This window comes from Xiphophorus hellerii, chromosome 20, assembly GCF_003331165.1.
Source record: "Xiphophorus hellerii strain 12219 chromosome 20, Xiphophorus_hellerii-4.1, whole genome shotgun sequence".
Lineage (NCBI taxonomy): Eukaryota > Metazoa > Chordata > Actinopteri > Cyprinodontiformes > Poeciliidae > Xiphophorus > Xiphophorus hellerii.
The window spans coordinates 32,843,154-32,869,599 of record NC_045691.1 but is presented as its reverse complement, the minus strand read 5'-3'; the positions used below and the strand labels follow the sequence as shown (position 1 = coordinate 32,869,599).

Here is a 26,446-nt window from a genome sequence, read left to right as displayed (position 1 = left end):
TGATGTAAAGACTCAGTGGAATGTTGAGTTGAAAAAAAAAAGAGAAGAAACAAGGTTTTGAATCAAACCGGGAAAAAATGGAACATAATGAAATAGTCAAAAACAGAAAATGCTAATAAATAACACATAAGAATGGCAGCATTTCCAGCAAGGCGGGATGAATCCAAAATGTGATGATGAGGATGAGGGATGGTGCTGCTCATCTGTCTACCTCATGATGGGTGCCCTCCTCAGGAAGCCTGTCCTCCATCGGGAACTTATCCCTGGAGCCCATTAAGCGGGCCGAGTAGAACCTGGAGGTCTCCTCAAAGTCCTCCCGTCCGACCTCTGGCTGCCGCTCCCGCTCCCCAAACTCGGACCCGCCCTTGGAAAAGTCCTCTGTCCCAGAATGGAGGTCTGTGATGACGGTAAAGTCCACCTCTGCCTCCAGGCTGGACGTGGAACTGACCGTCATGCTGGAGCATTTTCGCTCGATGCCCAGCTGGGTGTCCCTCATGGAGGCCACCGTGTCCCGCTCCTGCTCCTCCTCTGAGGCGAGGCCCGGTAGAGGCCTCCTCTCCCCGGACTCTTTCTGGTGTGAGCACAGACAAAGGATCGCCTCTGTGTTATCACATGACTGTTGTGGTTGATGGACATGGTGGGGAGTGCAATCCTGTAGTTGCACAGGGACTGGATGATGCATTTGATGAAGGGTCCGAACACAGAGTGCATGCAATGAAATAAGAGCAAATGAAAAATACGTGCGATGAAGGATTATCAGATAAGAAGATGGGGCTGAGGGAGGATCCAACACTTGATTTGAAATTTACAAAGCCTGTGAGGTGGCATGGGACATCAGACTGGCTCCAAAGAAATTTATATTTAATTTCTCTACTAGCATAGTAAAAAAACAACCATCCTCCACTGTGAAGAGAGAAGTGCCTATCCAAACGAGGTGGCTGTTAATGTTAATTCAATATTTAGAAGCGTGACCAACACGGACTGAACGGCTTCCTTCACTTCCTCCGCTTCCATTGCTAAAGCAGCCTACAATTCTAAAACAGTGTAGAAAACGACAGCCAATCTGGTAGAAATCCAACGAGAGGAATTCAAGTGAATGGGAGAAAGCTGTGAAGCGAGATTTAAATCGAGCGGAATAGCACAGGAAGGCAATGCCCAGGCTACTGAGATAAACAGGCAGATATGGACGCATACATTTTTTAAGCGTTCTTTTGCAGTTTACTAATGGAAATAAAAGAAAAAAGGCTAACCGGAAAGGGGAAATAAACGTTGTATAACAGGAACATTGTGCCTTAGGTTCCATGCTGGCACTCTTAGCTCTAAATGTGGAGATAAAATGCAGCCAATTGCTCACAGTATGAAGTCATGATGGAAATGAATGATAGCAGCACATTAGGCTGGTTAGAAGATGCAGCAGCTCAGCGTGTGTTCAGAGGAGCAGCGTGTCGATCTGCTGAGCTTCTGGGAAGCTGAGTAGCAACTTCAGAGGACAAACATGGTACAACACTGCTATCAACACTAACCTAAGTTACTAAGTTATAACTTATATTACCAGTCAGAGTTTCTGTGGTCCATATCCAATCTCCAATAATTGTGAAGCTTTGACCTGTTAATAATGCCGTTAGCCTAAAACAGTTTCTGTTTAAGAATTATATTACAAAAACTGCAATGCAAACATTTTAATTTCTAGCCTTTTCATGTGACTGGTGATTAATTATTTATGTCAGGAGCAAAAGAGAAATTGCACAATGAGTGAAATTGATTACGGAGAGGAGATTTGAAAGTAGCTTTAGCATCTTGCATGGTAATTACCATGGCTAGCATGACTAAAACAGCACTCTCTGTACTTACGAGATTATTACCTCTTCTCTAAGATTATTAAAATTCGGTCAATATATGCATCATTTTTAATAACAGTCTGGCTAAAATATCAAAAGGATAAAACTTACAATACATTCAGCCTTCCTGTTTGCTAAAGTTTTGCTTTTCCTCATTCTGTCACATCCAAAATTAAACACAGGTTTGTCTTGCAATGTCATAGGAAGCTTTGATTAGTTACTATTTCCTTTTAAATTGTGTCTTATAGCAACTTGAGTTAATTAATATGTGTCATAAAAAGATGCTTATTCTGCTAGGTAGCTAGCAGAATACTCTGTATTTTGAATTTCATTTCAAAATACAAATTAAAAAGTAAAATAAAACGCAACGAAATAGCTTTATGAACTACATCATTTTAGAGGCAACAAATCACAAGGGGTTCACACATTCACTTGTTATAATGTTGCCTGTGAAAACAAGGACTGTTTCTTACAGCTGTTAAAAGTACTGAACTTTTTTGACAGGAAACAGTTTCCATTGTGGGTTTGGAAGTGTGTGTGAGCTAAGAGAGATGCAGAGGGAAAAAGATGATGGATGAGCATTCAAACTTGGGTTTGTAAAAGAATAACCTTTAGGTCACCAAATGGCTCTTCATATATGGCCGGAGTAGAGACGGGCTCCTGCAGGGGGAAGCAAAGGAAAGAGCAAAGGGAGCAATGGAAGGTTAGTACAGCTGAACAGGACTGGCAGCCAAGGAGACACAAAAATCCAAGCGTAACATAGTAACATGCAAAGTAAACCTAAACTCTGAACTCTTAAATTGAGAGAAATTGTTCAACACTTTCCTCAAACACCAATAAATCTTCTGTTGTTTCTCATAAGCCCAAGTTTAGGTCTGAAATTCAATCAGAACGAAGTCTGCTACATCTGAATCTAGGCACAAATTTCAAGGACAACTTCCCACTACCAAAGCACACAGCATTCAGTCTGGAGAACGGTTAAGAGGTGAATCTGATAACGCACAAACAGGATCTAATGCAAGTAGTTCTATTTAGCAGAGTCAGAAGAAAATAATACGGTTTAGATGTTCTGTCTGTGTAATAGAAGTCACATAAAGACAGGACAGCAACCAACATAATCATATGGCCAAGTGACACAACAGGTTGATTGTTAGTGGCTCACAGAATGACGCAATTCTAGCTAGCCAAGCTGAAATGGCTAGCAGAGAGTTTACAGATGATGTCATCAAACTGAGTGCCACCATATAAGAGGCATAATAAAAGTACACACACACACACACACAAGACTTTGTGGTCTTATTCAGATGTTCAAATTGAAAAATTAATGGCACATCTCATATGCCTCCTTGGTAGCAAGAGAGACAGCAACGTAGCTAGCATGTAGATTGCAAATAGTTAACCCAGGGGTCAGAATAGACCAGTGGTATCGAAACTTTTGCAATGAGAGCCAAAATTGTCCAATTTGTGGGGGATCAAAAGAAAAAAAAATCTTGTGAAATTTTGGTAATTTTTATCTGTTAACACAAAATACACAAAACATGCAATATTTTAATGAACAAAATATTGGTACATTTTAATAGAAAAGGAATATATAAATTATTGTTGATCCTAAACAAAAGTGGTTTAATATTGCCATTGTAATTTCCAATTTTTGGTGGGGCTGATTTATTTATTTATTTATTTTTTTTAGTTTCTTATATATATATTTTTTCCAATGTAGGTATGATGTTGTGAAAAACGTATTGAGTTAGTACTTTTTATATCTACTTCAATTGTTGTGGACAGGAAATTATTGGGGTTGTATTTAATACATCTTAAGGATTAAAGTGTAAACATGGGAAATAAAACAGAAATACAAAAAGAAAAAAAAATCTGTCTCTTGAATTGCGATCAGAGGCCAGACAAAATCCTTCACATGGCCACAAATGGTCCCTGGGACACACTTTGGACACACCTTCAAAACTGGGAATCTGTGGCATTCTTTTTTCTCCTACACAAACTTCTACAACTCTTAGTTTGTTCTGCCAGGACCAGCAAGTCTAAGTTTCAGCAACAATCAACCAGTGTCATTTTTTCCATGGGATCCAGTTGGTTGCAAAACTTTGCACATCAGAAAGTCAGCAGAAAATTGGACAAAAGCCCTAAAAAAATGTTGCTGAACATATTTTGAAGTCTGTGAGAATGGCCTGACCCATATGTTTAGATGGAGCTGCCTCTATTTTCCCACACTCCCTGAGTTCAATCAGATCTTGATATGATCGTTACACCAAGAGCTGAGCAACACCTCTTCTCAGCCCTGTTTAATCCATTACGCAAGAGCTCAACGTGGATGAAAAGGTGGGAAAAGATGAAAGCTGTCACGTCTATTCTTTTCAAAATTCATTCCAGAGCCAAATGTGTGCAAACTCCCGATGATGTAGCGGCAGTGGAATGAAAAGCAGGAAATCTGACTTATTCAGGCACTGAACTGCTTTGTTTGGCTGCTCACTGCCTACTGAGGTTTCACATCCATATGTTTCTATCACTACTTGTCTTTCCATCCAGGTGAAGTTGAAACATTGCTAATTTTCACACTTTTTTTATTTATCTGCAGATTCTTAAAAATTCGAGTTCAGATTGACATTAGTCTGTAAAGTTTAATTATGAAGAATTTCAATCACTTTCCATCCATTCTATGCTAAGCGTCTTCCTGATTTCTGAAAATAATAGCTTACCCCCCAACTCCCACAAAAAAAAGATGGAGGTAGTTCTCAAATGTGCAGTTTATTGAATTTAATCAAATTTGTATTTGACCGTTTTGCCTTTTGTGCTTAAAGAGGACATAACAGGTTTCAGAGATTATCATAAACCTTCAACCCTCAAGAGCTCTTAAGGGTAATTTGGATCCCACTAGCTTTTTACTCTGTCCCTGTCTCAACCGGGACAATGTAAAATATAGAAGCACAACCAAGTGTGCTTTGACAAGACTTTTGTGTGTGTTGTTTCAGGAACTTTTGTGTGTGTTGTTTCAGGAACTGACGGTCTGAAGGGTCACCCTCCCAAACATCGCACTAAGACTGCAGCAGGGTCAAGTAAAACTCAAGGTTGTTAAGTTTTAAAAGACAAAGATCTATATTTCTTTTGTCTTTCCAAACCTTCACAGTCAGTGCAGATATGGCAGACATGCTGCACAGTGTGGTGCCAAGAGAAACGGAATAAAACAAACTGGGTAGCCATGTAGGACATTGTCCAAATATTCCAGCTAACCTTCAGTTAGCCCTTAGTGCATGCTCCTTCAACAGACACAAACAGGTAAGATGGATGAGTGTGTCAGATCACAAACTGTTGAAGTAAATACATGGTGTACGAGTTTGTCTGAAGCTCATGCTTTATCTCCAATCAATAGTAGATGCCAAGCAGAGTTACCGAGTGTCTCTTCTTGACTGCATCCAGGCTCTGCTCCCTGCCGGCATTTCTGCTATTCCTCAGAATTAGTCCGGATTCCTTGGCTTTCTGCGTTTTCACTGGCGGAGCTGGCGGAACCATTTTGGGAAGCGCTGAACCCTTTAAACTAAACTGCTGGTTCTCCATAGAGCCTCTACTGGCCTGAAAGCCTTCGTCAAGATTTTCCGGTTTGGCGAAACCCTCCGGGTCTCCGGGGAAGGCCGGATGGAAGCCAGCAATGTCACTCCAGTGGAGGTCGGAGGTTCCCTCCGGAGAACCGACTGACCAGCGATATTCTCGTTTGACAAGCCGCGTGAACTCTTCCTGCCCCAGTTGGTCCCTTTCGTCTTTACATGCGACACTCTTTGAGCGCTCTGGCTTCAGGGGGACAATCCTGGTGATCTCTGACTGGTAGCTGCTGCCCGACAGCCGGTGGAGTGACGTCCTCTGACTTCTTTCGCCCAAGAAACCTTCAACGTCCTCACCGCCAGAGCTGCTGACCTTTCTTTCGTGCGTTCGGACTTGTCGAAGTTTTACCTCTGCTAGCTCTTTGTTGTCGATGAGGCCCTTTCCTCGTACCTTCACCACATGTTCTACTTTGCCACTAGGTAAAGAACTATCATGTTCTATTTTCCCTGGTCCATTTAACATGCCTAAATCAATGGTTGCCATTCCCATCTGATTGACCTTTCGCTTCACCTGCTCTACTCTGTGACTGGAAACCTCTTTGCCCTCTCCAAATTCCTCTTTCCTGTTGTCTTTGCATACACCAACAAACTGATCCTTTGTTAGTCCCTGATTGTCTTTCCTCAAGATCACTGGGGAGGCATCGCTCTGATCTCCTCTTTTATATGTTTTTTCTGATGTGTTGTCCGAGTCAGAGTCTTCGTTTTCCTCACCGGAGGAATTGCTCCCAAACTTCCTGTTGAGCTCTGTGGGAATTCCCACATTCAGGCTCTGGGGCCGGCCTTTTTTTCTCAGTTTAGAGCCCATCTTCTCCTTTATCTGGCGTGAGCCTGGAGCTGCATCACTGTTTGCCTCGGGGTCTGAGGCTTGAGAGGGTTTACTTTGAGATTTGTCTTGTAACCAGTCTACATTCTCGGGTAATTGAATCGCAGAAGGCCAAGTCTCAGAGCATACAGCTGCCTCTCTGGGTGTTCTTGCTGAGGGAAATTCGTCAATATGGCTTTTCACTTCTTTCCTGTTATACCCTGCTTCCTCTTTATGAATCATTTTGGTAATGTCTATCTCCTTTTCCAGCTCCCTTTTCTCCCACGAGGAATCGGATATGTGAGATTTGTTCTTTTCTTCTGCCCTCCAGTCATGGTCTGGTTGATAAGGTTGCTGTTTTTCAATCAATACCCACTCCTCAGAGCCCTACATGTTGGTATAGATTAAGCACAGTTAGACATTCTGGGTACAACTGCTAGCAAACAATAAAATCTACAAAATGGTCTCCATCTCATAAATGGGTGTAAAGCATGCAGCTTATGGACAAAAACATTTCAGTTACATGGAGATGCCTCCTACTGAACTAGAATGTCATCCAAAAGAAATTTAATTCAGTAGGTAAATTGTATATATTTTATAATTATGGCTTACAGCAAATGAAAAGTCAAAATCCAGCTTCTCAGACAATCAAAATATGTTGTATAAAATTTACATCCATGTACTGCATCGCATATGCACTAAATAATTGGTTAGGGCTCCCTTTGCATAATTAGAGAATCGTTAAAGAATTACATGATGGGAACCAGGGTTTGGCCCAGCTAAAGTGTTAAAGGTAGGGTATTGTAAAATTGACATTTTTGACACGATCTTAATGTCGTGTCATAATGACATACCATCTAAAACAGGGGTGGGCACTCCTGGTCCTCGAGGGCCGGTGTCCTGCAACTTTTAGATGCATCTCTACTTCAACACACCTGAGTCAAATAATGAGGTCGTTAGCAGGACTCTGGAGAACTTGACTGCACGTAGGAGGTGATTCAGCTGTTGGATTCAGGTGTGTTGGACCAGGGAGACATCTAAGAGTTGCAGGACACCGGCCCTCGAGGACCAGGATTGCCCACCCCTGATCTAAAACATACCTGGAATGTTGCCTTGATTCTTTAATGCATGTTTGAGAAATCCTTGAATCCTCAGTGGCAACCATTCAGGGTGTGCCTAAACGCTTGCTCTCACAAAGTTCTGCCTATTTCCACAAAGCTCCTCCTCAGTGCTGCAGTCCCCAGCCAAGCTTCCGCCTCACAGAGCAACCCTCCAGACTAGCAGGAGCAGCAATTTTCCAACATCTTGTGGAATTATGAGTCTGCTGAACTCATCATATGAACTACTTCTCAGTGCAGCATTTTCATAACAACTGAAGGTAACAGTACATTAGGGCTTGGTGTGTTTCCTCCTCCTCCTTACAATACAGGCCTCTAGGGTTCCAGCACAGAGCTAGCATTGTCATTAAACCAGGTATCTGTACTTTCAATGGTTTGTATATTGTGGCCTGCTGGGGATTATGCTTGTGAAATCATGAATTGCTCTAATATTACATAATAAATAGCTGAGCTGACTTTAAACTCCTCAAATCATCACTGACTCTGAAAACTTAACGTTGGAGTCAGGCAACTTGGATCCTGTCTCTTCAGTCTTCCTCCAGGCTGTAGTGGCTCTTGAAGCACCAACCTCAGCAGCAGTCCATTTCTTGTGAATCACCTCCAAAATGTTTGGATAGAACACTTTTTTCTTCCACTTAGTTTCCCATTAACATGCTTGGAGACAGCATTCTGAACTCCTGGCTTCTAAGGCAATGACCTCCTGTGGTTTATCTTCCTTCAGCAGGATGTCAATGAAATGATTGTCTGCTGGACAAGTTCAGCTGTCTCCTCTTAGACTGCATAAGCCACAACATGGACATACACAGTAACATCAATGTCTGGTAGAAAGTTAGTGGAAAGTTCAAACCCGCTTTGGCTTCATCAGACGAGTCCACTCCTGTCTGCAGAGAACCCACGCTCGACTGCATCAGACCGGTTTCTCTGTGTGACAACGCGTTGACGGCGAGCTCAAACAGGCGGATCGTGTGGTCGTCACCGGTGACTGATATATTTTTTAAGTAACCATTTTTTTTGGAGGCGCTGACTTTAGATTTTTAATTAGCCGTATGCCATAATCCACAGAATTACCAAAACAAATGACTCTGAATGTATTTTTTTTTTTCACGATGTATAAAAACTGTTTTATTTGATTTACTACAATGGGGAAACATTGCAGTTGTTTCTCATGTAATCATATTCACTAGTATTAAATGTGCAGTAGAAACAAATGATAAAAAGGTTGAAACTGGGTCATGCTGAGACGTGCTTTGCATGGTCATCACTACAAACAGTAAAGTGTTTCATGAAGAGGAGCAGTGAAAAATGTGGAACCTCAGGTGAAGTGACCAGAGCCTTCTGGACGAAGCCCTCAACAGAAGGGCTGTTAACAGCGTCTTTTCCCACTGAACGGCCCCCCAACTGGCCGACACGCAGCAGAGGAGAGAAAGAAGAACAACAGTTAGAGGTCATCATCATTTCATGCAAAAGGAGGAAAATAGAAACGGCAGAGAGAGTCAGTGTTTCAGTGGCTTAACCGACCCTCCAAACTCCATATCTGTTCAAATCTGTTAATGGCCACTAATGGTTGGCCAGTCCTTTAGCAAAGAAAATATGGAGAAAACTTTACTTGTTTAAATCTAGGCTCAGTTAGCCCATTTGAACCCTGGAACTGCACTTATGAATCAATAATCTTTATGAAGATGTCCATTGACCTTTCAACCAGAATTTCACCCTGTTTAGCATCAACTGGAACCAACCAGTAGAGCACAGAGGTAGTGAGGAGGGTCTTGATCTTTAAAAAAAAGTTATGAACTATACCGTCATAACGGACAGCCTGTCAGCTGTTACTATAAATTATGCTACATTATCTGACCATAAAAATTCTTTGCGTAACTCTTTATTCTTTTTTGAGAATAGGACTGTATGCTGATGTTCCCATTGGGGATGTTTGTGCTGCTGCTTCATAGTTAGCATTGCGATGCTATATTAGGTTTGAATAGCTTTGCTGATAGGCTAACTCCTTTTAGCATTACTGGAACACAACAATATTGTTTTCCAGTGTCCAATCAGATCGTTTTTTGAAGCAAAAATAAACCCCCAGTTGGCCAAGCAGATTTGTTGCCATTTGTTGTTAGCAAATGTCACTCGTGTGTCAGATTTACGGTGGTACCAGAAATGAGATACAAATGTTCCAGCTCAGGACTGGAACCTTTGTTTGTTTCTTTAGCATGAAAAAATTACTGATTGAAAAAAAAAACCTGATTAATTGCATTACAAATGCACATTGAAATTTATGTGATGAATTAATCAAAATGAAAAGATTAAAGTCCTAGCCCTAAATATTACATATATATCACTACCCTCTCGACTCAAAAACAACCACACTACTGACATTGCTTCTCTACTTCAATTAAACTCCCCACAATCCTTTGCTGCAGTACCATTACTGTCACATGACCAAACAAATACATATGGCCAACACCCTCGACTCCCCTTCCAGAAACACATATACAAATGACAACAAGATGGAAATAAGCATAAGTTATTAATATTAGCCCAGTTTTACTTGATGACTTACATCAGGTGATATCGATGTTAATGCCGATATATCGAGCATCTCCATCTCAAAGTTAGCATAATGAAGATGAAGCCAGGCTAAGCAAAGCTCCATGAGTTTAGCTTACTGCTAGCTTTCCAGGCTTTCTGATGCTGATAAGTGACTATATAAAATATGAATGCCAGTCACACCAAAAGAATACCATTTTCATCGAGAATGAAAGCACAGCTTATTCATCATCATTTCATTCTCAAAGTAAGTTTGTCGGATTTGTCACAAGTGGTTACATAGAGCTGCGAAAGGTTGGGTGACGGTTTGATGCAGCAGCTCTGGAGAGATGTTGAGAGTGTTTTTCACAATTAGTCAATTCACCGGAGTTCTGCAGGACTTCACCTCCCCCACAAAGCTGTCTCATGTCGGTGTGATGAGAGTTTAGAGCAGTTGTGTCCGCTCCCCTACAGCTGTCTTTGAAAGGATCTAGAACGAGGGATTCTGTTGCCACATCTATCATCTCTGTCATTTTGCAGCCTTGTTGTGAATGCAGAACGGGCGCTGGTAACAGTATTACCCAGGCAGGACAACACTTTCCTAGACTTCCTCTAATTATCATCGCATAATACTTTGACAAGCATTATGCAAAGAAATGACAAACATGAAGGAGATAATAGATGTGGCAACAAAATCCCTTGTTCTAGATCCTTTCAAAGACAGCTGTTTGGGAGCGGACACAACTGCTCCAGACTCCCGTTACACACCGATGTGAGACGGGTTAGTAGGAGAGGGGAAGTCTTGCAGAAATTTGGAGAGGTCTGTCCAGAGATTAAGGAGTTTCTCCTTGTTATGTGCAAAGTAAGAGCAAATTAATGAAGATCAGTGGCTGCTCGACTTGGCGTTTTTACCTAAATGCCGCATGAGCTACAAGGAATTTCTAGACTTAGCTTTAATGAAGCTGGTGGCTCCATTCATGTGCAACCCAAGACATTGATGTTGATTTTCTCGTAATGACATGAGGAAATGGCTACCTCTTTGACACCAACATTCAGCTTTACTTATGTCTGTAAGCCAGTCTTTTCCCAAAGTAAGGCTTGAAGATTATTTGTCCAAAAAACTATTCCACTGTTACTGATTGTTCATTTTTAGGCCTGTTGGAGGCTAGCAGCCAGCTGCTATTGTTCGGTCTATGGAACGATGGCTGACTTCATTCAGTGCACATTATCAGAGTAGACAATGAACCATGAACTGAATAATTTAATAGCGCTGTCAGGCAGTGGCGGTCTTATTTTCGCTAAAGCGCTAATAGTGGGGCAAATCTTTAGCTTGGTGCTTTAGCTAACTGAAAATATTTAGTGCAGTTAGCTTCCTGTTTATTTGTTTTTCCACATAAATTCTGAAGTGCTAATTTACTTGGTTGTTTTGTAAACTTTCAGTTCAATAAAGTTTGCCATCTGTATTGAAGTTTTGGTTATAGACTTAAAGACATTTTCAGGTAGTTAGACATTTATATTCATTCTCTTATTTAAAATGGGTGAAAACTGTTTATGCAGCTGTTTCCTTTTCTTACTTTCGCTCCTTTTTCCCCAATAACCTTATTTCAAACATAAAACATATAGGAATAAAATAAAACATGGACAGTAGAGAGGAAGATGTATACAAAAACGCAAAATATAAGGGCATCATAGAAAATGTAAATCATATTGTCAAAATTAAATTGTGGTTTGAGTCTTGGAGTCTTTCAAGGGCAGACAAAGTCTGAATTGAAGTTAGCGCTTTAGCATTAATTTGCACTAAATAACATGTTGGTGTGGCGCTTATACTAATGTTTCGGATAAGTATGTCAGGATTAGCGCAACTAGTGTTTTAGTTAGCAGTGCCCACCACTGCTGTCAGGGTTCTTGCAGTTAACCATATATTTTATGTTCTAACATTTACTTTGAATATTAAAAGGCATTTAGCGTTTTTATAATTTAGCTAGGTCAATCGATTTACGACTATTCTACAAATATTTAATAATAGTTGAATGGATATTGAATACATTTACTAAAGGAACTCACTTGGTGTGTCAAACAGAATCAAATATACAAACGTTACATACCTGATAGATTCCAAAAGCACAGGAATGAATTCATCAGACATTATTCTTGTGAAACCACATCAAAGTCTAAAAAGTGTAACAGATCCAAGCATTCTCCTCACAGTAACACAATAATACCGGCGCTTCTCTGGCATGAGGCGCACTACTGATTGCATTTTCTACTGCAGACAACATTTGACATTTCTCCAACTTAATCTGATTGATACAGACAGCGAATGAGATATTGACTGAGGGGCAGCTTATGTACAGGGAAACACAAGTGTCATCCGATTTCCAATCTCAGTTTCCAGAATGGGATAAAAGCTTAAACGATTTTTGTAATTTGGCAGAAAGAACACTCTCGCTGATTAGCAATCAAAGGGGGAAAGCCATGACAGAGAATCTCTTTTCAAAGGCCACAAATTAAGTATCATCCACAAATATCTCCGAGATATTTAAGGGATTACACCTGGAACTCCTGAGCAACACAAAATGCACTCTATCAAATACGTCTGAAAGTGAAATGTGCCCGATTGTTTCTGTAGGTGTAAACATCTCCGCAGAAGGAGAGAGAGCGATTTGAAGTGCATGCAGGGAAACCCAGGCTTTGCTAATCTTGTTAATTCTCCTTGTCAGTTTTCTACACTGTTTAAGTCACATGAATGAACAACTCAAACATGAGAAGTGATTTTATGTGATAGACAAACACAAAGAATGTTAAAGTGGCCAGAACATTTTTGATGGTTTTCATTTTTTACAAAAAGAAAATCAGAGAATTGTGAAATGCTTTTGTATTAAACCCCCCATTACTCTGATACCCCAAAGTAAAATTCAGTACAACCAATTACCAACTTTGACTAAGTTGGTTACTCATCTGACTTCTATGGAAAAACAGGTAGAACAAAATGTAAAATTCAACATTTTACATTTTGGGCTAAATGCATAATGATGGAAAGCACCATCCCTATAGTGAAACATGGTGGTGGCAGCATCATGCTGGAGGGGAACACTTGAAAAAAACTCGTTAGAGGCTGCAAAATGACTTGGAACTGAGTAGGAGGTTCACCTTGAAGTGAGAAACACGCAGCCAGAGCTGCAGTGGAATGGTTAGAAAAGAGCAAAGCATGTTTATGTTTCAGAAGGGCCTAGACAAAGCCCAGAGCTGAATCCATTTGAGAATCCGTGGCTAAAAGATTATTGATGCTGTAATCCCAGAAGTAGTATTGACAGGGGGAGTTGAATACTACCACGGAATATTATGGCCATGCCAAGAACAAATTAAATATAAAAAAAAAAGTTACGAGAACAAAATTATAAAATTATGAAAATAAAGTCAATATTATGAGAGTAAAGTCATAACATTACGAGAATAAACTCAAATGAGAATAGTCATAATTTTATAAGAAAAAAGTTTGAGTAAAACAAGTATAGTCATGATATTATATGACTTCTTGTAATAGCACAACTTTATTTTTATAATATGACTTTATGACTCTATGACAGTAAAAATGACAAGACTTTGTGTCAAAAGTTTTTGTCAGAAAAAGCCACATTAGGCTTCCTGTGTTTAACTTTTCTTATGATTTATGCGCAAATACCTCTCAGTTCAATGGCAGGTAATACTTGATGTAGACAAAGCAAAGTCAGATAAAGCTCTAAAGAAACAAATACATGTAGACTCTATTCTTGTAATTTGCTTAACTCAGCCTTAAATATATGCACACTCAGATTTTTTATTTGCAAAAAGATAAAAATACTATTCATCTTTTACCTTCTACTTTATAATTACGCAGAACTTTTCTTTACTTTCCATAACCTTCTGGGTTAAAATTAGGTCATATTGAAAGCAAGTCATTTAGAATTGAACATTGAAGCATCCTGATAAAAAATATCAACGACCTTTCTCAGAGTGTCAAGTGTTAGAATTGGCAGCCACAGAGCAACCCGATCACTACCCTTACTCACAGCCTTCTTCTCTGGCGTTCCCGTCGGAGACGTCGCAGAGAGACGCTTCTCTCTGGCCATCAGCTTGCTGTTGGGTTCCCTCAGGGCCCTCTTCAGCTCGTTGATGCTGGCCTGGTGCCTCAGCAAGACGTCCTGAGATTTATCAAGAAACTGGAGGACACCACAAGACAGAGGAAGGCATTAGCAGTAATTCACAGTGCCTTGCTTTAAACAATAGAACTCACATTAGCAGGAAAAGGCGGGGAGACAATGCTGCGTATGCTGGAATGTGCACCAAAAGATTGGCTTAAACTCGGGCTGAGAGCAGATTATTGCTTGTGTTTCTTCTATTTTGTCTCCTTTAACGCTACTGAAGCCGAGAGGAAACCAAAAAAAAAACCAAGACAATTATGGTTCCAGCTGAATTGCTTGTAGAGATACAAACAAGCATTTTAATCAAGCTCTCGCTCCAAAGTTCATGATTGATAAAATGAATATGAAACATCTATTAATTTGCTTGCTGATTAAAATTCTGCTTCCTATTAAGATTTTGTGTGGTTTGTTTGTGTTTGGAGTGATGACAAAGTCAATGATGCAGTCATGTAGCGCCATCATTTAATACTCCTGAATCCTGGCATTTTTCATAGTTCTGAGTGAAATGCTCCTTAACCACAGTTTTTTTTATTTCTCTGGCACCTCCATAATTATTTTAGTCATTCAAGGAGAAGTTGAGACATTGTCAAGTGTGTCCTTGAACACACTTGACAATGTGTTCAAGTGACAAACTTTGAATTTGTCTTATTAATATGCAATATGTAGAACTGAGAACTGTTATTTAACAAGCACTTGTTTTAAGGTAGAGTAAATTAAACTGTTGATACTTCACGGACACTTGAGCAAAATATAACACATCCTTCTGTACTGGAGGTCTGGATGCAAAAACTTCTCAGCGAGTTAAAGAGACAGAAGCAAAAGCAGTATGAAAAGCAGACATCGCTAGAGCCAAATCCATGGAAGCTGTACCTCCTTTTTGTGCCGAGGAGTGGTCTCCTGGTCCAACTGAGAGAGCTGAGTTGGGGCAGGAGAACAGGCGTGCAAGAGATGAAGAGTGCAAGATCATACAGTGAAAGGACAAGGTGAAGAAACAAGATGGAGGATCAGGGAGAAGGGAAGGAGATATGTCTGACATCTTAAATATTAAAGAAAGAAAGTGCTTTGAGAGGAAATACATTTTGGAATTTGAGACAAAGGAAAACACGAAGATACAACAAAAGACCTCAGATGGACACATGAACCACTGTACAAAAGAACAAGTCAGAACAGTTTTATATGGAATGTTGACTAAGGTTTTCTAGAGGTTGAATGTTTTCCATGAACATGAGTTGGGTTTCCCTGGGTATTCTAGTTATCCTGGTTATCTTAACAGAAATGGTTAAGAGAAATTTTGTCCAAGTTCAAGTTGGTTCAACTTTAACTGAAATAAACTTTCTCTCACTGGACGCAGGTCAACTAGTCTTTAACACTGTACTGCCATAGGCTAGGAATTCATTTTTTCTGTTTTGTTATTTTCCCATTTTTCAGTTGTGTGTAATAGTCAATGTTTTGTTTTTGTCTCCCTTATGGAAAAATGTAAAGTATTAAATGCTTTTGGTGGTTGGTAGACAAAGTAAGTCTATAAAAACCTAAAATAGAAACTTTTCTGTTCTTTCAACTAGTGACGGTGTCTAAAGATCAGTTTATCAGTGGGTTCAATCAGCAGAACCTGGTTGATACCAACCATCGTAATCCAGTACAACCAATACCAGGAATTAAGACTAACTAGATTCAACTAGGTGGGACTAGATTAAATTTTTTTTTCATGTTAATTAGAGTGTCTGTGATAATTTATTGTAATTAATTGCACTTTGACCCAGAACCAAACATCGGCAAAATAAGCAATATTATTGATCCAAAATCCAGTTTGGTGCTAAACTGGTGAATAAATAGACATAGATCTGCAGGATTGGACTGAACTCACTGCTTTTTGTGTAAAGCGCTGTGAGACGAGGTGCATGTAGAAATAAACTTGAACTGAAATTGAAATATAACACTTGCCATTCCATTTTCATGCAGCTATAAACTACAGTCGTTATGCAATGACGCTAAATTCTTTCACTGATGCTTTTCTTAAATGTCTTACTTGCAAAGGGGAAGATGAACATTTACGGGCTGATGCAGAGTCTGACAGATTTACTGATGTATAGTTGAAAACATCATACAGACCAACAAACAGACACCAAATACCTCCTGTTTACTGTCAGCTGGGGAGCCAGCCTCCTCCTTATTGCCAGCAAGGGTTGAAGAACAGAGAACTAGTGTTAGAGACAGAAGGCCAGGCTCCAGCCTGAGAAAGAGTTAATGCTGCAGTATGTAACTTTTATTTTAAAAAATACTTTTTTAAATACATAAATATAGAGGGAGAAATTAAGCTTGCCTTCTTCCAGTGTTACCAGTGCTAACTAGAAAGAACCAATCAGAACCAAGTGGAGGCGGGTCTCAGTACTGTCAATGATGCCCGTTTGCGTGCAGCTCCCAGTGAATGCTAAGGCTACTTAGCATGGCCACTGATGATGGCAGATAAACACTTTCCTGTAACAGTGAGTTGTTTCCCTGCCATTAGTACATTTAGTAGCATGTTCATAAAGTGCAACTAAGCCCCTCCTCCTGGCTCTGATTGGTTGTTGTTGATCAGGAGCGGTGCATTTCTTCAGAAACTGAAGGTGGAGATGGAGGAGATCTATCTTTTCACAGATTATCTGTCTCATAACATGCTGTCACAACATGGTGACAGTTTCAGGAAATATGTAAAAAAAAAAAAAAGTTGGGGCAGGAGAACAGGCGTGCAGCTATATGTGCAGTTTATATGTGCAGAAGTTAGCCAGATTTATATGGAGTACAGTCAAGGCATGAAAGCTGGGTGAATAGGAGTGAAAGGAGAAGAGTTAGAAAAGGATAGTATTAGCCTAGCAAAGCTGCTTCTCACCTGAATTTGTAGTGAGAAGCTTCTAATTCTGCTTGTATTTACATCATCACCTCAGCAGTTCCTGTCCAGCTCTGCACTTCAAAAAGCCAGAGTTGACTTGAAGCTAGCTGGACCTTCCTCACCCTGATTTCCCTCTTTCTGCTCGGGGTGATGTTGCTGTCCTGGTCCTTGTCCTGCTCCATGTCCTGGCTCTGATCTGGGTCCCTGTCGTCCTCGTCCTGCTCCAGGCTGGGCTCCAGCTCCAGCTCCGCCTCCTGCTCCTGCTCGTCCACCGAGGGGCTGCGGAGGCGCCGCTGCTCGCTGGCGCTGCGGCGGGACAGACCGTCGTGGTTCTCGCACATGGACGACACGGGCCGCGAGAACTCTGCTTGGATCAGAAAGGCCGAGGTTTCAAACAGGAGAAGCCAGCTAGCTGCAGCTATTAGCTATCTGAGGTCCTTCATGTTTTATCTCCATATTTTGTGGTACTGTTGTGATCACAGTAAAAGTGACGATAAGAAATATTTATTATGTCTTTTTTACATAACTGTATCAAAGTAAAAGTGGCTGAATAAAAAACATATCACTGTAAAAAAAATTTTGCCTGTATTACGTTCCCCCCTCTTCAGTTTTGTAATACTTTGTGTTCGCTTAACATAAAAACCAGCTGAACCACCTCGTAGCTTGTGGCAAAAGCTATGAATAACCCTGTGCTGCATCTCTCCTTTGGTGCTTCATTAGGCAGAGTTACTCACCACCATCCAAGCTCCTGGACAGCAGGTACCTCCTGCTGGCGGAGCGCTCAAAGTGAGGCGCCGGGCGGTCAATGAGAGCGCTGGCCTGTCTGGTCTGAGCCTGCGTCCTTCCACTGTACCGAAACTTTGAGCCCATCACCAAGAAGCCCTTAGGAGGAGGCTCTGGAGAAACCAGGCTGTGGAAACAAAAAACAAAAAACACGTTTCTACACGACAAAAAAATGAAGAGAGAGAGAGAGAGAGCTTCAGAACAGAACATTTGTAATGATAGAAAGAAAGTGGATATCAAGGCTAACTGTATTTTCATTGTCTGAACTACAACATAAACAGTTAAATTCAGAAAAGTTCATTACTGACAGCAAGAATATTTTACTTCAGTAATGGGTTCTGCTAACAAATCCAAAGGAATTCTGGGAACTTCGTCCCAAAATAAATAGAAATTGACACTGTCATGGTTGCACCTGGCGCAATAAGCAATAAATCAAGTAATTGTCATTGTCACTCAATAATTGTCATTTACAGTGATTTATTATTTTCCTCTTTCTACCAAAACCTGGATGATGGAAGTCTTCAGTCTGGTTTTGTTTTGTTTAAATTAGAACTTATTTTGAAGGGCAATTTTATTTACAGAAACTTCATAATTCATTTTATTTGTTGTCTTTGTCGTATTGTTTGTTTATTTTGGGTATTTAAAATGTCTTCCAGTTTCAGTGTTAGACATTCATTAGATTTTGAATTTTATTGATCTTTGAGAATGTGCTCTTGCATTATTATGTTGGTGCAGAAACGCGGATGAAAACTGAATCTGAAGTGTTTTTCTCACCGGAAGAAGGTGTGGTGCTCGATGCAGACCTTCCACAGTCTCTTGGCGGCTCTGTGATTCGGAAGCTTAAACCCGATGGTGCTTTCAAACTGCTCATACTGGATGGGACAGAAACACACAGACACACAGAAACATGAAGGAGAGGTCAGGGTTGGATCAACATGAGAGAAAATTCAGAAATTGTATTAGCATCTGCAAAGAAAGGGTGAAAAGAAAAGTTCAGAATATCCTGGATAAAAATGTATTCCATAATCTAGATGAACAGTTTGTAGCTGTGGCTGCAGCTGCAGCAGATCTGCAGGCTCACTGTGCCGTCCCGCTGCTTGGCTTGACATTCATATCTGCTATGGCTTCCAAACATTCAGGACATGTTTATGGTACATGTCTCTGGGAAGTCTGCAGACTCATTGTAATATGGCAGCTTTTGAAATGAAACAAAAAAAAAATATTCTGCACAATTTCTCTGAAAAGTCAGATTTGCAACGGGTCATGGCGAATCCAATTTAGGGATGCACAATATTTCGCAAATATATCGTCATAGCAATGTCATTGTTCACAATATTCATATCACAAAGGACTCTTTGGAGAACAATAGTTGAGCTATGGAAAAAATGAAGAGCTCACTGCACTGAACCTCCTGGTTATTCCACCAAATATTGATTTCTGAACTCTTCCTGAGTTAAAACATTAGTATTGTTGTTTCTAAAGGAATATGAACTTGTTTTCTTTGCATTATTTGAGGTCTGAAAGCGCTGCATCTTTGTTGTTGTTTTGACCATTTCTCAGTTTGTGCATGAAATTTCGGAGACATGCTGTCAGTAGTTCATAGAATAAAAGAGCAATGTTAATTTTACTCAAACATACCTATAAAAAGTAAAATCAGATAAACTGACAATTTTAAGTGGTGCCTTAATTTTTTCCAGTGCTGTAGTTGGAAGTTATATTTTTCATGTTAATGCAATATTTAGCCAGTAGGAGTCTCGCAGCAAGAAAAGCTCATTCTAGACACAAATGAAAGGCAAGAAAAGAAGAAAACAGGCATCTATTGCAACTGATGTCATCACCGCAATACTTACCAGTACAGTCATATTCAATAAATTAAATATGTATTCTGATGAGACTAATTTTCCAGATAAAAAGAACCATTTGAAAATAACCTTCAAATGGTTATTAAACGTACTTTTAATTAAGTCATCGTCTCTGTATTATAAAATAATTTTTTTATTTGTCTCATGTAATCTAATTTTAAGTGTCATGTTTTTGGTAGCTATAATCATAATTATGAAAAATAAAGGCTGGAAAACACCACAATGTGAGTAATTCATCTATAAAATGTGTTTCACTTGGTAATGAAGGTCCTGAAATAAATGGACTATTTAGTAATATTCAAATTTATTGAATGGGTGTGTATACACAACATCAAGATTTTCTAGCAGCAGAAACATTCTGAATTACCTGAAATAAAGTGAAATTGTCCTTGTAGGATTTTATCTGAGTTTTTCACTTTTGCATCGTTGAGTTTGAGACACAGTCTGCCGATAGAGTACAATGGATCAGAATGTTCCAATAGTTCAAAGTTTCTGTGTCATTGATCATTTTCCAGTAGTTTGTGGAAAATAAGTTTTCTACACAAGTTTCAATCAACTGAGTGTTGATTTGAAACATGTGTGTTTTATCATCATTCTATCTCTAGAAACTGTTAAAATGCATCATTAATAACACAAAATTACAACAATATCATGTCCATTGTCTGGATATGAACAGTATAGCGTGACTATAACTTTATAAAGATGCACTTATGTTTTTTAATAGATGCTTTTTCATTAACCATAAAATTGCACAACTTGGAATTCCAAAATAAAATGTGCTCAATGGAAACAGCAATTTGAAGTGCAATTGAAACACTTTCCATTGCATTTTCCAAACACTGCAATGGATCGTATGATCATGTGACATCATTCGAGTCACATGATCAACAGCAGGACGTTACTACTGGTAGAAAAGTAAAAGTAGAGGACAGTCTTCCGTCATGCTATAAAATCAGTGACTATAATTTCCCAACGCTGCATATCCAGGGCTTGTCGCTCCAACGCCTGAATAAAACACCAACATCTCTTCTCATTGGCTGAAAGATGATACATTCATGACTGAATTTAACTGAAACTCATGTAACTGTGTACATCTGTCACTGCCATGATTTTTAATGACTTATCATGTGACAAAGAGTATTCATGTGTGATTGTAGTTTAATTTCTTATTTAATGAAAACACCGCAATTTCAAAATTGTGTTTTTCTGACAATGGCCTGACATGTGATCAGGAGCTAAGCAGCCTTTACCTCCCCTGGTCTTATTTTAATGTAGAAGTTGCTCCTCTTGTAAGAAATCTTGAGAATCTTCGGCCAGGCGAAACGGTTGATCCTCAGTCTGTCTCGGTAAATCAGCAGACCGTTGGCGCAGACCCCCAGCATTATTTCGATCCCTTCCGAATCCTGTGGACAAACGACACAAGAAATTATTCAAGAGCCAAATAGCCGTTGTTTATTTCTGAAATTCAAAAAGAAATTCAGAGAGCTGCAAACTTTAGCGTGATGGAGGTCCACCCCATACATGGACAGCTTCTTTGCGTTCTCCAAGAAGTTCATTTCAGCCTCTGCGGGCGTCATCCCCCTTAATGACAGCACAGAAATATGTAACATATTTCATAAAGCAATGAAACCCCGAGTCATGCAGACTGTGGGTGGAATAATCCGACTGAATATGCTTGATGTATTCACTTGTAAGTTTCCAAATTGGAGAGTGAGACAGTCTACTGACTAAGAAAGTGCTTTCATACAAACTGCAAGCATCTCGAGGCAGACAATATGGTAATGTCACGGCATCAATCAGAGGTCATGTGGGTGATTAAATGTTTCAAAACAAGAGAAAGCCCCATCAGCATATCGCCCTGGATAAAAAAATCTCATCACGCGGCAGTCTGTCCCATCATTACTTGTAGGTTCGGTGGAGGTCCATCACCCTCTCCTCCAGCTCCCGGGTCTGGTTGGGGGCAAAGCGAAAGTCGCCAACGTAGTCGGAGCCGTGGTCGTCCAGGTCATAGTCACCCAGCTCAGCCTGGATGGCGTAGGAGCCCAGGAGGGCGTGGGTGACGAACGAGCATGGCAGCCGGCCTGACAGGATGTCATCCCTCAGCTGCAGACACAGGTAGTATCTGCGAGACGAGACGAGAAACGTGAGGGGGAGAGGAGCGGGGGGGGGGGGGGGGGGGGCTCGGTTTGACTGTCAGAACAGCCTGAAGCAGGCAGGCTGCAACAGGTAGTCAGCCTGCTTAATCCCAGCCTGTTACAGGCATTCCAGGGATAATCCATGGAAAAGGAAGGGGGGAGCTCCCAAAGCTTTGAAATCAGAGAAAATATGCCAAGAGAATTGTTACAGTACCTTTATGTAAACACACACACACACCCTCACACACCTCCCACCCCCCGCACGCACACACAAACTAGTATCTTTACAGTTGATGTGTGTGAGCAATTCCTTCTTTGACAAACACTAACTGCACAAGCGCAAGTGTTACAAGTGGTAATGTGGGGGAAGGGTGAATTGGTGTGTGTGCCTACTATTTGACATATTGTGAGGCTCAACACAATGTTGCGAGGATCCATGTGCCTTATGGGGACAAATGCCCGGAGCCCAATGAGAAGAAGTGCTGTTTTTGGGTTTAGTTTAGGACTAAGGTTTGAGTTGAGTTTAAATCAATCAAATGAATCTGCATTGTTGCACATTTCAGCAACAAGGTAGTTCAATGTACTTTATATCATAAAAACATCACATCACATTCAACAGTATGTTGGTCAATGTGTCATGATTTGTGGTATTGAGGTAAACGGGGTGGACCCAGGTTATGGAGAGAAAATGATGATTCAATGATAAATAAGCACAATAATCCAGGCAGCACAGTTGAGCAGAAGGCAAGAAGTTCAAAACTGGTAGCAACTGGTTACAATCACAACAACGATAGGATAGACTAGACTAGACAGTAGCATAGACGAGAACCCGACAAGGAAACAAGGGAGAGAATCAGGGGAAACAAGGAACAGATGTAACCAATCAAGGGGTAGACAGGACAACACATAGACTCCACAGAACACAGAAACCTTAATAAACACACAGAAAAACTCAAATCCTCACACAATGTTCCATTTATTATGGTTCAAAAGCTAATTTTAACCGGATGGATTTATTCTTGATTTAAAGGAATTCTGTGTTTAGGTTAGGTCTAGGGTCAGGCATGTACTGGTAACGGCTAAGTTATAGTAGAGGTTCAATTAATGAATGAAAAGTGAATGAAAGTCAATACAAATTCCTCAGTTTCTACAGAAGTAAAATTATAACAATAAGACAAAAAACTTCAGGTCACATCAGTGTCACAAAAAGACTAAAAGAAAAAGAAAAATCATCTCCTCTTCACATTTATTTAGTTCATTTTGAGCCCAATAACGAAAATTGTCTATGTGCAATAAAAATTTGATTAAAAAAAAAAGAATTACAAGGACATGCGTATGTGCGTGTGTGTACATACTGCATCTATTATAACCACTACCACCAACTAAAGGAGGTCGTTGTGGATAGCTTTTCTTTTTCAATTGGAATGTGCTTTGCTAGTCAGTTTAAGAAATATTATGTAAATTAAGTTTTAGTTAAAGCTAGAGTTGAGAATAGACTTGTAATGGCTAGAAGCATAAATGCGATAACTAAAATCAATGGAAGAAAATACAGAGTCCTCAGTGGGATGGAAGCATGCGGATGTGTGTGTTTGGTACCTGGTAATGTCCTCTGTCAGCTGGGAAGGGTCTGGGGGGTAGAACTTCACTGCAAAGGCAAATTGCCATGGAGAATCTGTTGGAGGAGACGCTGCAGTGATTTCACACAAACTGGAAAATGCATTTCCCCATTATGGGTTTGTTGTTCTTCATTTTCTGTCACACTTACATATTTATTATGATCAAACTAATCTTAATGTCCAAAGATAAAAACTTGTGTAAATACAAAACGAATGATGGCTTATTAAGGGAAAATAACTATCCAAACCAAACCAAACAAATTTGAAAAAAGCAACTCTTGTCGCCATAGAAGTTGCTGGCAAAAACTGTGATTCCTGACTATCAATATTTTTAAACCATTCTTCTTACAAAAATTGCTTCATTTCAACCATATGGGAGGTATTCATGGCATCTGTTTAACATAATGTCAAAAGCATCCTGGGCCATCACATGACCACAGTGCTTAACAGCTGGTATTATGTTCATTTTCTTAAATGCTTTGTTCATTCGAACATCATGTAGTGCTAACTTAATCTGCCAGGTGTGACAATAACTTTGGTTTGAGCTTGAAATGCAACAAAGGAGCAAAAACAGAGGAAATCTGTAACTGGAACGAAATAAAATAAAAACAAAGAAGCAGAAAAGGTGTTTCTTCTCAGTGCCGTTCTATGCAGTCCGTTTTACTGAAGTTACATTAATTTGGTCAAAAAGAAAAAGTTTTTTAGTAAACTAATATTCTCTGAAAAGTCACTCACTGCGCATCTGCTTCTTGATCTCTTTGGAGGGGTCCAACCAGTTCTGTAAGACAGATTACAATGTTCACACAGGGCAGATTGGAAACATGGCTCACACACACACACACGCACACACACACGCAGTCACGTCTTCTTCTAATTGCTAACACTGCTGCTAATGAAAGCCTCTCCATACGGTGGAAGGTAACGGAGGCCTGCGCCCCGCCGAGCCGTTCAGACACGCAGCGATCAGACCCTCCTATCTGATCCCGTCATGTCCCGTTGTTCAGCTAACCGTGTCTTTAGCCGGCGAACTGGTTTCGTTTTGGCGGCAGCAGCGTTCCGGCGCTCCACGCAGCTGATGCAGAGCGGTTTGTGATGGCAGCTGGAAGCCAAGCTGCTCAGTGGCAGTGAACAGGAATGAAGGAATTATCCAACAAGTATTCTCAGCATGCTGGACCGAAACACTGATACCCTCAATATTTCATCACGCTGACTCACACTGGCTGATCTGAAGGAACTTATTCACAATATTTGACTTACATTAAAATAATATGCACCGTCTAACAATAGAAGTAAACGCTTCACATTTTTCATGTTAACATCAACAGACTGAAATAAAATACATAAATTTGAACATAATTGTGAGACAGAATATCTTTTAAGAAAAATCTGAAAAGTGTGGCATGTATTTGCATTTGACTGCAGTCTCAAGTCTTTTGCTGCCTCTCACAAGTTTTCTCCTATCTGAACGGTTTCTCTACCCACACTGTACCAAATAATCCCCACAGTATGATGCTGCCACCACCATGTCTCACACTAGGGACTTGGGGCTGATGAGTACAAGTAGCAGTAGTTGTCTGCCACATTTAAATTTACATATTCACCTTTTTATTTCTGAAACAGTTAAGTAACAATATGTCATTTGCCTTTAATTCTACTGTTATGCACAACGTTGAGTTTTAAAAACCACAAACATTTCATAAAGTTGGAACATAGTGACCATGAAAAGGTTTTTCCAAGGCGCTGTTGTGGACGTTATGCCTATATTCAGTTTCTATTGGTTGAATTTACACATTTTACGGTTTTATTTACTAGCATTTGGATGAAATGATTTCTATTTTAAAGCTGTTGAGTTTAGCAGGACCAGGTCATTTACTGGGATATAAGTTTTGACAAGGCTGCAATGTGAGCCAAAAATATTTTTCTTCTGTGTTTGACTCTTGTGTGTTTGTGCGTCTGAATTAAATCTACCAGCAAGAAGAAAAAAAAAACAAACTCTGGCGCCTTTGAGTTCTTAATGTTTGAAGAAGGTGTTAAAACCTGAATCAGCCAGAGTTAAGACCTGAACTCTTAGACTTTTCTCCGAGCCTACAGCTAAACTGGGTTCTCAAATTTGACTGATTACAGAGCTACAGTATATCGTCATTGTGGCAAGATATCTGAACTTACATCAGCGACATTTTCTAATTTTTAGAGCAGCTAATTAGCTTGAGCTTATTAAGCTTATCGTGTTAATGTCGACAGGCCCAAGTTTTTTGTTTTATACGCTGAGAAATGTCTAAAAAGAAAAAGTAAAGTTCGGAAATTTTGTTTCCATGTCGATTTTTTTCTATTCTCATCCAGTAATGGAAAATAATAAAATCAAATTCTCATTGCAGATTTCTCAACACTGTATTAGAAAGCTGTAATCTTCAAGGTGTGCTTGATGTACTTTGTTTGTGCTGCGTTAGTAATACTGTCTGGTCACATTATTTCCTGTGTGTGTGTATTTGTGTGTGTTGTTGCGGGAACTACATAGTTCGGTATGAGCTCGGAGGCAGGGTGTCGTCTCTCCTCTTCATGTGTGTAATTTGTATTTAAAGTTGTGATTACATGACAGTACAAGACAGATGAGCGAAACAGAAAAGCGGTCCCTAAAAACTAACTGCAGTGAAGCATCTCACCAACATTACATCATGAAGGGCTTGTTTCACTATAGAAGTTGATTTATTTAACCTAATTAAATGGGATGTTCTTTAATTTATTAACAAAGAAAACTTGCAAATAAATAAAAAGAAACAGCTCTGTTAACTTACTTAAACTACACACATCAGTGTCCTGGGCCTCCTTATAGCTTCACAAACTCATTCAACTTTGTTGAACTTTTTGAATTCCCAAATTCACAAATCTGAAGCAGAATTATACAAGACACTTTTGGTGAAAGTCAATCGTTTACTTCTATCTAGTTATCCCAAAAGTGGAAAATAAAGTCAGTCAAACTTTTTAATGGTACCACCCAACATTAGCACCCAATAGAAATATGACAACAATGTAGAGGTTCCTAAAATTGCTTCAAAGTAAACTGCAATGACAGACCCTGTTTCTTTGGACTTGCTGCTAACTTCAAACTCC

At 39.9% G+C, this 26,446-nt stretch overlaps 1 protein-coding gene across 9 annotated transcripts in view; it reads right to left on the bottom strand.

Moving 5' to 3' along the window:
• The window catches only part of LOC116710966 (band 4.1-like protein 1), a 104,801-nt gene that overhangs the window by 11,907 nt on the left and 66,448 nt on the right, over positions 1 to 26,446 (bottom strand). The window contains exons 5-19 of one of the 9 annotated variants that reach the window (XM_032550306.1): positions 24,074 to 24,116; positions 23,319 to 23,394; positions 21,491 to 21,709; positions 21,081 to 21,168; positions 20,838 to 20,990; positions 18,500 to 18,597; positions 17,677 to 17,852; positions 17,065 to 17,309; positions 16,204 to 16,239; positions 14,944 to 14,988; positions 13,942 to 14,091; positions 8,681 to 8,767; positions 5,244 to 6,638; positions 2,448 to 2,498; positions 212 to 571 (exon numbers count right to left, since the gene is read on the bottom strand). In XM_032550306.1, the coding sequence (XP_032406197.1) occupies positions 212 to 571; positions 2,448 to 2,498; positions 5,244 to 6,638; positions 8,681 to 8,767; positions 13,942 to 14,091; positions 14,944 to 14,988; positions 16,204 to 16,239; positions 17,065 to 17,309; positions 17,677 to 17,852; positions 18,500 to 18,597; positions 20,838 to 20,990; positions 21,081 to 21,168; positions 21,491 to 21,709; positions 23,319 to 23,394; positions 24,074 to 24,116 (3,222 nt within the window). The remainder of the gene's footprint in view (positions 1 to 211; positions 572 to 2,447; positions 2,499 to 5,243; positions 6,639 to 8,680; positions 8,768 to 13,941; positions 14,092 to 14,943; positions 14,989 to 16,203; positions 16,240 to 17,064; positions 17,310 to 17,676; positions 17,853 to 18,499; positions 18,598 to 20,837; positions 20,991 to 21,080; positions 21,169 to 21,490; positions 21,710 to 23,318; positions 23,395 to 24,073; positions 24,117 to 26,446) is intronic. The other 8 variants (XM_032550307.1, XM_032550310.1, XM_032550308.1 and 5 more) reach the window with 8 other exon arrangements.